The 14547-nt window shown below is 48.7% G+C and overlaps 1 protein-coding gene across 2 annotated transcripts in view; it reads right to left on the bottom strand.

Annotated features, from left to right (window-relative positions):
- The window catches only part of UBASH3A (ubiquitin associated and SH3 domain containing A), a 35389-nt gene extending 26108 nt beyond the window's left edge, over positions 1 to 9281 (bottom strand). For both annotated transcript variants that reach the window (XM_032392613.1, XM_032392614.1), the window contains exons 1-4: positions 9169 to 9281; positions 7050 to 7103; positions 4449 to 4635; positions 2055 to 2253 (exon numbers count right to left, since the gene is read on the bottom strand). In XM_032392613.1, coding sequence (XP_032248504.1) covers positions 2055 to 2253; positions 4449 to 4635; positions 7050 to 7103; positions 9169 to 9281 — 553 coding nt within the window. The remainder of the gene's footprint in view (positions 1 to 2054; positions 2254 to 4448; positions 4636 to 7049; positions 7104 to 9168) is intronic.
- Between the last annotated feature and the right edge of the window lie 5266 nt (positions 9282 to 14547).

Here is a 14547-nt window from a genome sequence, read left to right as displayed (position 1 = left end):
GTGTTTGAGCACTGCGGGGAGGATGGCCTTGCCACGTGAGTCAGCGTGGCCTGGGAAAGACCCACGCTCAATGTCATCTGAGTTACCAGTGAACCACACATGACTTCTGAATGGGCCCTTGTGTTGTCTGCTCCCCACAGCCCCTGCCTGTGGGGGCGTTTCACTGGGGGGTGGGGGGCCCACTTGCCCGGAGAGGGGCCCAGGACACGCTGAAGCTGAAAGGCCCCTCTGCACCCCTCGGGGTCAGGCCCAAGGCACGGGTGTGGCAGGGCGGGGCAAGAGAAGTGCAGGGCTGGTCAGCAGGAACCCAGGTGGGGCCGAACGAGACAGGGCTGGCCCCATGTTCCAGCTCCGACCACTGCTTAGGGGACTCGGTTGCTTTCCTGGGGCTGTTGTCACAAATGGCCACGGACTGCGGGGCTTGAACCAACAGAAGTGTGTTCTCTCACAGCCTGGAGGCCAGAAGTCCGAAATCCGGGTGTGGGCAGTGCTGCCCTCCCTCTGAGGGCTCTGGGCAGTGTCCTTCCTGCCGCGTCAGGTTCCCGGGGCTCCTGGCACTCCTTGGCTTGTGGCCGCATCCCCATATCTCTGCCTCCCTCCTCCTGTGGCCTCCTCCCTGTGTCTCTGGGTGTCCTCTCCTCTCTTAGAGGGACATCAGTCACTGAATGTAGGGCCCACCCGACTCCAGTCTGGCCTTGTGTTAACTAATTATATCTGTAGAGACCCTATTTCCAAATAAAGTCCTTTTCTAAGGTTCTGGGTGGACAGGAATTTTAGGGGACACTTTCACCCCATGACAGTGACCTTGGGCGGGCATGCTACTCTTTATAAGTGCCGTGCCTGCTCCGCGGCAAGGGGCCGACAGGGCATGGCATGATGAGACCATGTTGTCCTTTGGAGGCAAGGAGATTGAAGAGCCACCTTTGACTCTTGTTTATATGAAGGACACCGATCTGCAAAGACACGGGGTAAGCCAATAATCATCCAGCAAATGGAATCCCAGAGTCCAGAGGCACACCTCCAGGCGGAAATCCAGGATTCGGTGACCTCCTGATGTGGCCAGATCTGTGTCCAGGCGCATCTGAGAACGGGGTCTCTGGACGCCTGCAGCGGGCAGGGCGGGAGGTCCCCACCAGGGCACTTGGAGTCACAACACTGAATGCTTTCCGTGTGCCAGGACCGATGGGGAAGCCCCACAGAAACAGGCTGTGCTGTTAGAAGGGCCAGAGGCCTCACCGATTTGCAGAGCAAGAAGAGCAAGTCCTGGAGCTGATAAGGCTCAATGAAGGCCTAGCGCTAACCAGAGACTCCGGAGGAACTCTCGTCTTCGGAGGTCAAGTCCAGAGTCCCTCCCATGAACCCCAGCCGGAGCCCGTCTTCAGACCAGCGCAGGTGCTGGGGGAAAAGGGAGGTTTGCAGATCCTCAAAGTGAGTCTAGACAATCCTTCCCCAAGAAGCCAAGGAAAAAAGACCATGCTCCTCCCTAAAACATTACCAAAAACCAAGTAGGACTTGGTTTTACACACAGCACTGACCCCAGGAGGGGATCTGCCCAAGGTGGGCATGGGGCTGGGAAGCTCCCGATCCCCCAGCATGGGCACCAGCCTGCAATCCACCGTCTTCATGTGGCCACTCAATGTCCCCTCCTGGGACAGTTTCCCGGGGCAGCTGGAGAGTGCCAAGTGTTCTCAAAAACCACATCGATGCAAACAAAGGTATTCCTACTTAGAGAAAAGATGACCGCTGGTTCTCGGAGTCTGCTTTCCTTTTGAAGGACATCCTGGCTCATTAGATTTAGCTCCGGCTAAACTGTTCAGCCTCAGACTAAGGCCATGTCAGAGGAGCTGGCTGGAAAGGGAGAGGTGAGGATGGAAACGTCCCGGGCCAGGGTGCGTGTGTGCCCAGAGCCCAGCCCAGCCAGCCGTCTGGCCGCCACGGCAGCAAGGAGCAGCCTGCACCCCCACTGTACCCGAGGAGCAAGCCTGGCCCGAGACGCAGAGCGGTCACCCCCTATTAACCGCGCCTTTCATGTGCAGGTGTCCAGGGCTGCCTACCTGCTAAGACAGAGGCTTCTGTAGCGAACATTATGGCAAACTCCCGGATGACGTCTGCAGGGCTGTCGTTCACGAAGAAGCCCAGATAGCTGATGGAAGAGTGGAGAACCAGAGGGACGACCGAGGGGAAGGAGCCCAGGATCCTGTCCCCAGCTCTCTTTAGAGCCTCATACAGACATTCCACCTTGTGGTCTTCACACTAAGGGAGAGGAGACAGAGGATGTGCTTTCTCGCCTTTTGTTAGAAGGGCAACTATTAACTTAGCAAAAATCATGCAGCCAACTGAGCCTATTTCTGGTCACGATGCTGGAATGTAATTTATTTTGTCCATGTGTTTGGGGTTATGGATTTGTTCTTTACCCGGTCCTCAGTTTCTTAGAGATTTCGGGTAAAATTCGAAATGGAATATCCTTTAAGTGTCTGGGTTGGAAGTCACTTGTCACCCTGGCTACCTCCCGTCCCTCCATGTCATGTCAACTCAACCCACAGCTGTAGTCAGCATTGCATCATTTGGCTTCTGGAGGTTTCCCGTGGACTCCGAGGCAGTCACGGGCATGCACTGCTCAGAGCTCACAGTGAGGAGGACAGTGGCCTAAGTCCCCAGCATCCGGCCACGTTCCCGCGGTGACTGTGCCCGTCACTGCCCCTGATGTGGTTTCCTTGGAGGTGGTCTGGGCTCCCAGGCTCCCTGTCAGCCGGCTGTCCTGCTCGGAGCAGTGTTGGCGGGCTGAGGTTCTGCTGCCTTGTCCTCCCCACCTCTCCTGCCTGTCCCTTTCTTCTTTGTCCTTCACAGGTGTTTCTCCCAAATAAATCTCTTAGCACTTCTAATTCCAGCTTGGGGTCTGCTTCATGGGGGACCGTGAACCAACACAGGCTCTGACCCAGTCTCCCCACTGCCCCCCAGTTCACTGCACACAGTTCAGTCTGACCACGCTACCTAATGCCGTGCCCCTGCCATGCCACCCTCCACCCCGAGGCGGCAGGTGCTCCCCCTGTCACCCGCAGAGTGCTGTCTACACTGCTCAGCCTGAGCGCCAGGGCCGTGGGCACTGGCCAACACCCCGAGGCGGCAGGTGCTCCCCCCATCACCCGCAGAGTGCTGTCTACACTGCTCAGCCTGAGCACCAGGGCCGTGGGCACTGATCAGAGCCCTCAGTGCACTTCCCCCTCCTGCCTCCGGGGCTCAGCGTTGCCCAAGCCACTTCCTGGGCTTGAAGACCTTCCTCCACATGGAAGACCCACGTGGCCACATGGGACCACGGTGAAACCATAGTGAAACCCAGACCCTTCCCCCCCACTCCCCCTCCTGCCCCCGGCAGGAAATCAGCCCAAGCCCTGCTCTTCCCGGCAGCTGGTTCCCTCCGAATTTCCCACAGCACCTTTCATCCTCTGAGGAACCAGCTGCATTGTAGTTTTAATATGCATTTTTATGTCCCCTTCTGATCAGCTGGCTCTATTCATCCGTCTATTACATCTTAGCGGCCCTTGTGGGGCCTGGGGAAGCACATGACGTATGGAGGGTGTGACCTTGAATAAGTGACCGTCTGTCCACATTGTATCTCTGGGTCTCAGGTAAGTGGAAGCACAGAGTCGTTACAAACAGAGCTGCGGGGGGACATCTGCACGTGGAGGCTGAGCGCTGCGTTCTGCAGCATGAAAGGCAGAGACTCAGTCCCTCTGCCGCTCTTCTGCCAGGAAGGGTGCTCGGCCAGCCCCGGCAGGGTTGGACGTGCGCTGGGCGTTGGTGGGGCGGCTGACACAAGAGAAGGGAGGGGTGCGTGTGTGTATCTACGTCCGTGTCTGTGTGGGTCACGTGGGGTGTGTGTGTGTGTGTGTCTGTGGGGACACGTGCGTGCTGGGTGCAAGTCCCAGGGGGTTGGGAAGACGAGCTGGGAGGCCAGGTGGCCCCTGGCTGCCGTGACGAAGCGTGCCCATTTCTAAGGTTACTTTCATCCCTGGCTTTGGCTGCCTTCCTTTCCCTGCCGAGCTACCCAGGACACGCGGGAAGGAGCCTGACTGTCACAAATGCTGTTGCTGGCAAAGGAGGGGGACCAACTCACACCGGTTTGCCCGGGACTTTCCTGGTTTTCGCACCGGAAGTTCTGTGCCTTGGGACTGTGCTAGTCTCGGAGTGCCAAGACCAGTGAGGCATCTACCTCCTCTCGAGGGGTTAGTCTCCTAAGGGATGCAGGGTGGCACCAGACACATTGCCACAGCACGTGGACAGTGCCACTAGACACACAAGCAACACGATGGTGGGAGCACAAAGGGCGGCAGCCCTTCTGCCTGGGGAGCGGGGAAGACTTAACAACGGGAGGGGCTAAGTGAGTGGGGCTCTGAGGAATGCCTAGGAGTTGCCCAGATGAGGGGAAGTGAAGGGTGGGGCCGACTCACCGTGAAGAAGTCACAGAGCGTTATGTGAGGGAAGACCTCATGGGCTCGGTTCTTTGTGCACTGACTCTTGCTCTCTCTCCAGAACCCCTGCAGTCTTTCCAGCAGGGACCCCGTGGGGCAGAGGAAGAGGGCGTACTCCTGGGGGATGGGGTCATCCAGAGAAGGGTCATCACGATGACAACGCAGCCTGTAAGAGAACAGGCTGATTTCACCCGTGCCACGATGGCAGGACACTTTCCCCGCGTGGGGGGCAGCAACCCAGCACCAGAGGTGACACGCTGCACAAATTCACCGCCAGCCCCCCGCAGCGAGGCTGGTGTGGCCGCGGCATGGCGCCGGGCCCCCCCACCCCAGGCTCTGCCCCACATGAGTCTGATTCCCGGGCCAAAGACCAAGACAGTGAGAGAAGGTGGCCTGGTCTTCAAACAGTCTTTGGGGGCCAGAAAATTTGTAGAAAACATTCACATTTCGTTCTATCCGACTTCAAATTGAGCGTAAAAGTCAAAACTAAAAAAGAAAAACAAAAAAACAAACCTAGACAAAATGTAGGTGGCTATTCTATATTTTCTTTGTATTCAGAAGGTTATTTTAAGGACAAGGAGAGGTGACATATAACCCCAAATTCAAGTTCATACTCACTGATGACAGAAACAAGAATTAAGACAACCCCAAGGCACCATTTTCTCATCTGTCAAATTAACACAATGCTTTTGAAAGGAAGAAGGTTATGCTCCATGTGTCAAAGGTGCAGTGGATCTGTGCAACTTTTGTATAAAAGGAAATTGTCAGGATGCACCAAGAGCCTTCGAATACCCATCCCATTTGAACTGACAATTCTACTTCCAGAACTTTCTCCAAAGGAGAAAGCAAATAACACTGAACGCGTGAGGTATTTCATGGCAGGTGATTTGTAACAGGAAAGACATAAAGATAAGATAAGTGACAGTAAGTTTATTGATCATGCATTCATCAGGAGTCATGGTTTTGAAGAATTTCAAGTGATGCAGAGACGTGCCCGAGATGTAAGACTGAGTTTAGCGGGCGGGATGTGGCCGCTTGAGGAGACAGGAGCTATGCACACAGAGGCTCCTTAAGAGTAAAACACCAACAGAGGGCGCTCTGCCCCTTCATCTTGGCGCAAATGCATCCTTCACTGTTTGCTCTTCCTTCCAGAAACTTAAGTGACCAATCCACAGATGACACACACGTGTGTTTTATATCAATCATAAGCAACTGTTTAAATTATTCTGCAGGTTGCACTGTTTTTAGTCCACACCATGTTTTTGCAATTGACCCAAGTTGATGTGTACGCATCCGGTTAAGCGCGTCCAAGGGCCGTGCATGCTCATCACCCATGTGCGATATTTTACCCATCCATTCCACTGCCGGACACTGACATTGGTTTCTTTTTGAACAGTTTCGTAGCACGGTAATCAAGATCTTTGTACATGTTTCTTGGGCCCTTTGTATGTTTCCAAGGCACGGACCTGGACGTGGAAGTCCGTGATGGGCGGCCGCATTGATACACACCCCAGACTGCAGCCAGGACAGGGAGAGACCCCCTTCCGCTCACCCGCGTGGACGCTTGAAGCTGCTTTTCATTTTTAATGGCATCTTAATTGGCACTTCCCTGGTTAGCTAAGGTCGGCCCACTCTGGGTGGAGCCTACGGGACCCCACTGTCTCCCCATGTCTCGGTGGGACTTGTGATCTGCTTGGCTGAGTTGTAAGTAGCAGGAAGTCACCTTGGCCCTCGAGGCAGTGGGTTTCATTTGAAATTCAAATTTGGCAACCGACTTTAGAGTCAGCCTAGCGCAGAGGATTCTGGGTGTTTCCCTTCATCTAGTAGAGGGGTTGCATAGTTTGCCCTTGGCCTAGAGTTTTTGGGGAAAGAAGGGGGTTCCCAGTGAGGACATGCTGGCCAATCAGAGACCTACTGTCGGCATTTGCCATCCTGCTCTGGGAGGGCACCCCAGCTGGCTGAGACCTGGTTTTTATTGCTTGATTTTTGCTGCAGTTTTCCAGAGCAGAGCATGCGGGGACTTCCCACCTAGGGGCAGAATGACAGCATCACGGCACATTCAGGCGGGACTGGGTGCTGGAGAACGGGGTGATCCCAGAGCAGAAAGCCGAGGCCTGCAGCAGTGGGCAGCTTGCGGAGTGCATAGCTGATTGGTGGTGGAGCCTCCTGGAACCCTGAGTTCCTCCCCCGGGACCCCACAACCTGGCCCCTGATGCCTCAGGGGGCATCCACGACCAGCAGTAAACTCTCTCCCCATCAGAGGTAGCCTGAGAGAGTGGGGACCTCTATTTTATATCTTCCCTATTTACTCAACAAATCACGTGGCTTGCTTTCTTCTTTGATAGCCACATTTGGGTAAACTCAGATTTTTAAGTGAAGAAAGGCTTGTTCAAATTTTAATCTTTCTCCTCTGTTTGCCATTTTAAATGCGGGTTCTTTTCCCCTTTCCTTCGGTGCTGGGTGGGCAGGCAGGGGCTCCCTCCCTGGCTGCCTGGTGTATGTGGGGCACCTCCCCGTGTCCGCCCTGCAGAGCTCTCAAAGCCAAGTACTCAGCACATCTGCAGAGACAGCCCTACTCACCAATTGGATGCCTCTTCCGCCGTCTTTCTTCCAGTGGCTGCCAGGGCCTTTAGCCTATAGGAAAGCAGAACGAGAGGAGCATTCAGAGACCTGCCGTCTATTCTTTGGGGAAGCAGGAGGGAGGCAAGGGTAGCCCTGCAGCACATGGGACCTTCAGGGAGGCCCCCACGAGGGCCTGGACTGCTAGACTTTGCAGCTGGACCCCCTGCCCAGGCCTCCGTCTCCCTCTCCATGTGGCATCACTGTGGTTTCTGAAAATGCAGACCTGCTCATACCTCCCCTGCTCAGGGGCTCCAGCCTCCAGTCCTGGGCACGGGCTCCAACCATGCCCACAATCTTGCCTCCTTGGCCAGTCCCCACACCCTGCACCAAAGCCAGGTGAACCCACTCTTGGATCCGCAAGTTGGCTGTGAAGGGCTGCATCCCTGGCTTGCCCACGTGCCCCCTGCCAAAATGCAGCCCTGTGCCAACACGCCCTTAGAGAAATGGCACTGCTTCTTCCAAGCTTGGCTCAAGTGTCCCTCCTCCAGGAAAACTTCCCCAACCCTCCCAGTGGGGTGGTCGTGCAGCCCATCCTGTTTCCTCACCACACGTACCATCACCATGCTTCATCCATATAGACTTGTGTCTGTTCACCTCCTCTACCAGCCTGCAAGGTCCCTGAGGCCCAACGGTGTCATACTCACCACTATAAACCAGGATGTATATACACTGAATTAAATTTAACTGAATGGGACCAAATTGAACAGGATGGAGTACGGCTAAGATAACTCTCTCAAGAATTCAGCCCGGAAATAGCTGGAGTTGATGAGCAAACCAACATGGCGCTGCCCCATGTTGCTATTGGTGAATACTGACAGGGATGACATTGGTTTCAACTACAAGGACTTCTGAGCATGAGTCCGCATCCAGCTTCAGTAGTGTAATATAGGATGGGCTTTAGAAGGGCCAAGAGTGGGGTCCTGCCCCACCACTGCCTGAGTTCTCTGGTCTCAGTGTCCCTGGCTGCACCCAAGGGAAGGTGCCCAGGTTGGGGTCTGGCACATAGTTCCACTGCTTATTTCAAAGATCCCTGGTTTATTATCAACATAAAGGCAACAAAGTTCTGATTTGGGTTAGAAAAGAAAAGGGTGTAGCTTCCAAGTGATTTCAGCCAATTTGCTCAGGGTTTTGTTATAATGTTTAAGGAAACTTTGGTCCCCTCCCCAATCCAAAGTTACTTAAAGGGACTTTTTTTTCTTTTTTTTTTTAGATTTTATTTATTCATTTGACAGAAAGAGATAGAGCACAAGCAGGGGGAACAGCAGAGGGAGAGGGAGAAGCAGGCCCCTCACGGAGCAGGGAGCCCGACGCGGGGCTTGATCCCAGGACCCCAGGATCATGACCTGAGTTGGAGGCAGACGCTTAACCGACTGAGCCACCCAGGCACCCGTTAAACGGACTTCTGATGCATTTTCCCATGTGAATAAGCCTGTGAAAAATTAGTACCCCATGTCCCTATCATAGCACATTGCTTTTAGGGACTTCTTTCTCTGACAGGATGGCTCTTAAGGTTAAAATTTTCCATATGGGGACCTTTTCCTTGGGTAAGCAGCATCGAGTCAATGCTGTTCTGGCACTTTCTTAACCATCTCTTTCAATGATCAGACATTGAAGAGATTTTCCCTATAGATGAATGGTTTCCCCACACCCTTTAGAAATACATTCTTGATGGTGGTTCTTGCAACAGCTCCCTTCAACTGAGAGTCTGAAATACCTTATGGTGTCATCTCAGTCACTGAACTGCAGAGAGGGTACAACCAGGCCCAAGCTCCTCCAAACCCTGAAAAATGGGGGTGCCCCAGTAACACATGACTCCCAATTTTTACAAATGTCAGGGTCCCTCTACCAGCCAGCCAGGCAGCCAGCCAGCAGAGTTTGTCTTTAAAGGGCAAAGATCATGTCATTTATCAAAAGGAGAAAAAGGCCTTATTTTGAGACAGTAACTCGCACTGCAAGGTGCACCCTGTGGGCAGGAAGTAAGTGCTCTGAGCTGCCTGCTGATGTGCGGCAGGGGCCAGAGGGGCTGGGGGGCCTGGGACACACACCCAGGGGCCCGCGGCGGTGGGACGGTACTCACGCAGTGTGTGCTGGGAAGCCCATTCCCAGGAGGGGGTCCAGGAGCGAGGGGGTGCTGCGGCCCTTGTGCTTGTTGGAGACCTTTGCATAGAGCTGAGTCTCCCCTGCTGCCATCTCTTCCTGGCTGTGGACAGAAATGAATAGATAAAGCCAGAGAGAGTGAGACAGGCAAGGCTGCCTGAGGTTGTGAAGAAAAACCTCAAGCCCCTTTGATCTTTCTGACAAAAGCTTATATCCTGTTTGCATGAGATGTTGGTTTTTCAGAATTCTCTTTGCAGGGTGCTGGGGTACAGCCCCCACCAGCCCTGTTTCCACATGGGGTTTGGGTTCCAGAGGTCCAACGTGCTTACCAGAAGAGCAAGAGTTGGAAGGATTGACACTACTAAATTTTGACAAGGCTGTGCAATACTTGGAACTCTTATTCGTTGTCCGACCATTTTGGAAAACGTTTGGACAGTTTCTTATACAGTTCATCATACATTTGCTATGTGATGCATTTGCTCTTCACTATCTACCAAGGAGAAATAAAAATGTGTGACCACACGAAGACTTGTATGTGAATGTCCATGATGGCTTTATTCACAGTAGACCTGAACTAGAAAGAATCCAAAAGCCCATCAACTGGTGAATGTATATGTAAGTTATGGTATATTCAATCAATAAGTAGCACTCATCAATAACAACAACACACTGCTGTCTCATGAGACAGCATGGATGAATTCCGAACAACATTATTTTGATTAAAAGAAACCAGACTCAAGATCATACATGCTGTATGATTCTATTTAAATGAGATTTTAAAACAAGGTACAACTAAACTATAGAGACAGGAAACAGATAAGTGGTTGTCCAAGGCCAGGGTCTGAGGGAGTTTTGGGGGTGATGGAAATGTTTCATAACCTGATAAGGGTGTGTAGGTCTTCAAGACTGACTGAACTGAACACTCAGATTGGGGGCATTTTAAAGTGTGTAAATTAAACCCCAATAAAATTTATCTTAAGAAAGGAAAGGGAAGGAATACTAAGAACAATTAAAAACAGTATGCTAATTTTCAACAAAAATAGGCCTGCTGGGATTTTGTGGGGGATTATGTTGAATCTATAGGTCAGTTTTAACAATACTGAGTCTTCCATTCCATGAATATGGTATATCTCTCTATTTACTTTCTCTTAGCAGTGTTTTGTAGTTTCAGTGTCTTGTACTTCTGTCATTAAGTTTATTCCTATGTGTTGCTATAGTTTAAAAATAATTCCTATTTCCATTTGTTGCCAGTATATAGAAATATAATTGATTCTTAAATATTGACATCATATCCAACAATCTGGCTGAGATCACTTATTAATTCTAACATTTTGTAGATTCTTTTTGATTTTTTATGTACATAATTATGTCATCTTCAAACAATGCCAGTTTCCCCCTTCCTTTCCAATATTTGTTAACTTTATTTCCTCTTTGTGCCATATCATTGTGGCAAAGACCTCCAGTGACATGTTGAATAAAAGTTTAGGATAAGTACCCTTTATCATAGTAAATAAATTTTTTTCCACTCCTAATTCACGGAGGTGTTTTTTAAAATTCATTAACAGATATTGAATTTTTTCAGGCGCCTGGGTGGCTCAGTTGGTTAAGTGACTGCCTTCGGCTCAGGTCATGATTCTGGAGTCCCTGGATCGAGTCCCACATCATGCTCCCTGCTCAGCAGGGGGTCTGCTTCTCCCTGTGACCCTCCCCCCTCTCATGTGCTCTCTCTCTTAAATAAATAAAATAAAATCTTTAAAAAAAAAACAGATATTGAATTTTTTCAAAAGCTTTTTCTGCATCTATTGAGATGATCATGTTGTTTTCCTTCTTTATTCAGTGAATGAGGTAGCTTATTCCAATTGACCTTTGAATGTTAAATCAACCTTGTGTTTCTAAGATAAAACTTTGATCATAATATGTTATCCTTTGTATATATTAACCAATTTGTTAATACTTTGTTCAGAATTTTTTGCATCTGTGTTTGTGAATTAGCTTGGCCTGTTGTTTTCCTTTCTTGTAATTTCCTTCTCAGGTTTTGGTGTCAGTAGAATGATCAGCTCATTCTGATATTCCTGGGACTTCCTAGTCACAACACTGAAAGTTCCCATTCTAGGAACCCCCTCAGTCCCTGGAAAATGAGGACAGTTGGCCACCCTAAGTGTCAGTGTTATTCTGGCCTCATAAATGAGTAGGGAAATATTTCCTCTTTCCTGATTCTCTGAGTTTTTGTAAGATTGGTATAACTTTTTCTTAAATGTTTGAAAAGATATATCAGGGGCGCCTGGGTGGCTCAGTCGTTAAGCGTCTGCCTTCGGCTCAGGTCATGATCCCAGGATTGTGGGATCGAGCCCCGCATCAGGCTCCCTGCTCTGCGGGAAGCCTGCTTCTCCCTCTCCTGCTCCCTCTGCTTGTGTTGCCTCTCTGGCTGTCTCTCTCTCTGTCAAATAAATAAAAATAAAATCTTTAAAAAAAAAAAAAAAAGAAAAGATATATCAGTAAAGTCATCTGGTCCTAGAATTTTCTTGGAAAGTTTTAAATTATGGATTTAACTTATTTAACAGATACAGGAGTATTCTTCTTGCGTTGGTTTCATTAAGTTGTTTTTCAAGGAACTTGATCATTTTATCTAAGTTGTTAAATTTCCTGGCGTAGATTACCAGATTTTCTTTATCTTCTTTCAATTCTGTTGCATAATTTTCTGTGTAGAGGTCTTGCAGTATTAGTTAGATTGTTCTTAAGTATTTGATCATTTTTTATGCCATTGTAAATTATTTTTTTTAAATTTCATATTCATACTCTTTGTTGCTGGTGACTAAAAATACTATTGATTTCACATTACTTTACATTGAACTTATATCCAAATATCTTGTTTGACTTACTTATTAATTCCAATAACGAATCTCTAGAATTTTAAAAATATTCTATGTACAAAAGGAATTGTGTCTATGAATAATATTTTTCTTTCTTTCTTATCAGTACATATTCTTTACTTTAAAATTTATTTTTTATTTCTTTTCTTTCCTTGTTTTCTTTTTTCCTTTTCTTCTCTTCTTTTTTTCTTCTCCTCCTCTTCTTTATTCTTCTTTCTTTCTCCTTCTTCCTCATCCTTTTCCTCCTCTTTTATTGTACTGGCTTAGACTCCAAATGTTGAATAGATATGACATATATCTATATAGTGCATCTCCCTGTGTTGTTCTCCATTTTAGAGGAAAATGTTTCAATATTTCATCTTTAAATGTAAGTTAATTATGTTTTTAAATATATTTTTTCTTTGAGGAATTAAAAAGATGAAATAATTTCATAATCAAATGAATTAAATAGCTCAAACTCAAAAGCCTCAAAGTAGAAAAAGCTTGTGACCAGAAGAAAAAAAAAAGTAGATTTTGGGTCTGAGATATAGCCTCTACTCAAATATATTTTTCTTTTCTCAATAGTAAACCACTTTCTGAGCAATTGTGCTTATAACATATTAAAATATAAATTTCTCTCTTTTTAAAAAATCTTATTTATGTTAAGCCAGGAAATGCCCAATCTAGCCTCATCCCTTTTCCTTAGCTTGAAAAGTTATCTTCCAAGGCCAACGGTGAAAAGACAAAAGTGTCCTGATTGACACTTTTTCCTGTGGCTGACTCCCAAAGCCTCCCTCTTTCACTAATGGGATCAAGGTGGAGACTGAGGGGCACCTAGGTGGCTCAGTCGGTTAAGCGTCTGCCTTTGGCTCAGGTCATGGTCCCAGAGTCCTGGGATCGAGCCCCACATTGGGCTCCCTGCCCAGTGGAGAGCCTGCTTCACCCTGCCCCTCACTCTGCTCTTGCTCTCTCACTTGCTCTCTCTCTCAAAAAAAAAAAAAAAAAAAAGGTGGAGATTGAGACAATGCTTGGAACTCAAGCTGTGTGCAAACGGTTACAAAAACTTCACAGCTCCTAGAGGACCCCTCGGGGGGGGTCCTCTTCTCATACCTCTAAACCAAGACCACGGAAGACACCACCGTGGTGAATGCCAGCCCTAGGTATGCTGATTTCTATTTCCTTAAAGTTTCATTTTGAGATTGATGGAATCAATTTGTAGGTAAGCTTTCTGAGAGGCTACTGTATGGTGGTAGAAGTTCAGCCACCATGATGGGTCATCTCCCTGCTATACCCAGGCAAACTGACCTCATTTGACACACATCCCAAGATGTTAACGTGTTAATGTATTACTATGACATATGTGAATTCATGATTGCTTCTGGTTTTCTACATGTCTACTCAGTATTGTTCCGCCACCTTAGTTTATGATCAGCTCATCCATGTACCTGGAGCCTATCACACACTCATCACTGTGTCAAGTGCCACGATAATACATTCTAGACTGTCCTCTGAGAGTGGTACTCCAATAGAGCATCACCTATAGCACTCAGGTGAAAACAAAGAATTAAGTTCTAAGTTTCCTATCCCTGTCTTTGAAGGCAAAGGTTTGTTCAAGGACTAGCGAGAGTAGTTAAGAAAGATGTAAAGGAGGGGTGTATGAGCTTGAAGGATCCCTGGTCTTAAATCCAAAAACATTGAGAGGTGTGTGGGCAGGTGCTGGGAGGCAGGAAAACAAAACTGAGTTAAACCACAAGCGGCTGAATATCTCTCTCTAGCTATTGTTGCCATTGGCAAATCCTGCCAACTCTATCTTTAAAATCCCAAATCTAGCTTTTGCTCCCCATTTGCACCACCAGCATCTTGGTCCGAGTCACTGCCATGGTGGCCCAGGTTTTTAGTAGCTTCCTGCTGGCTTTCTGTGAATTCACCTCTGTCCCTACACTTTGTACACATGCATAGATCTGACTTTGCCCTGCTTAGCTCTTTGGTGGCTTTTCATCACATGGAAATCAAACCAGAGTCCTTCCAATGGCCCAGGCCTTCCATGATCTGCCAATTTCCAAGCACATAGGTTTTCTTGGGGTTCCTCAAACACCCCCAGCTCATCTTCTCCAGGCCTCTGGAGTTGATGGTCCTGTGCTTGGAACAATCTCCCCTCTTAGCTCATATGACCTTCTTTATCTCATCGTTGAGGTCTCCACTGAAATACCACTTCTTCCTAGAAGTCTTCCTCCACCACCCTGTCTGATCACTCTCTAAGCCTCTCCCAGCCTCATCTCTTCCTCGCATTTGTCATCACCTGAGACCACAGATGAATGCTTTGTCCTCTCTGCCATCTGCTCTGAGTCTAGATGCCTGGCTCATGGCAGATGGCTCATAAATATTTGGTGAATAAATGAATGCATCTAGCTCCACTCCACTAGACTTCCAAAGGGGCTCAGTTCCCTGCCAATAGCAGCAGGGCTATGTTCTCTCCTGATAAAACATCTTAAAGCTGTATTGTGTGCAGA

The sequence above is a fragment of the Phoca vitulina genome, unplaced genomic scaffold, assembly GCF_004348235.1.
Source record: "Phoca vitulina isolate PV1807 unplaced genomic scaffold, GSC_HSeal_1.0 scaffold68, whole genome shotgun sequence".
NCBI classification, from domain to species: Eukaryota; Metazoa; Chordata; class Mammalia; order Carnivora; family Phocidae; genus Phoca; species Phoca vitulina.
Note: the sequence above shows the minus strand (reverse complement) of the source record. Positions and strands in the feature narration are given on the sequence as shown.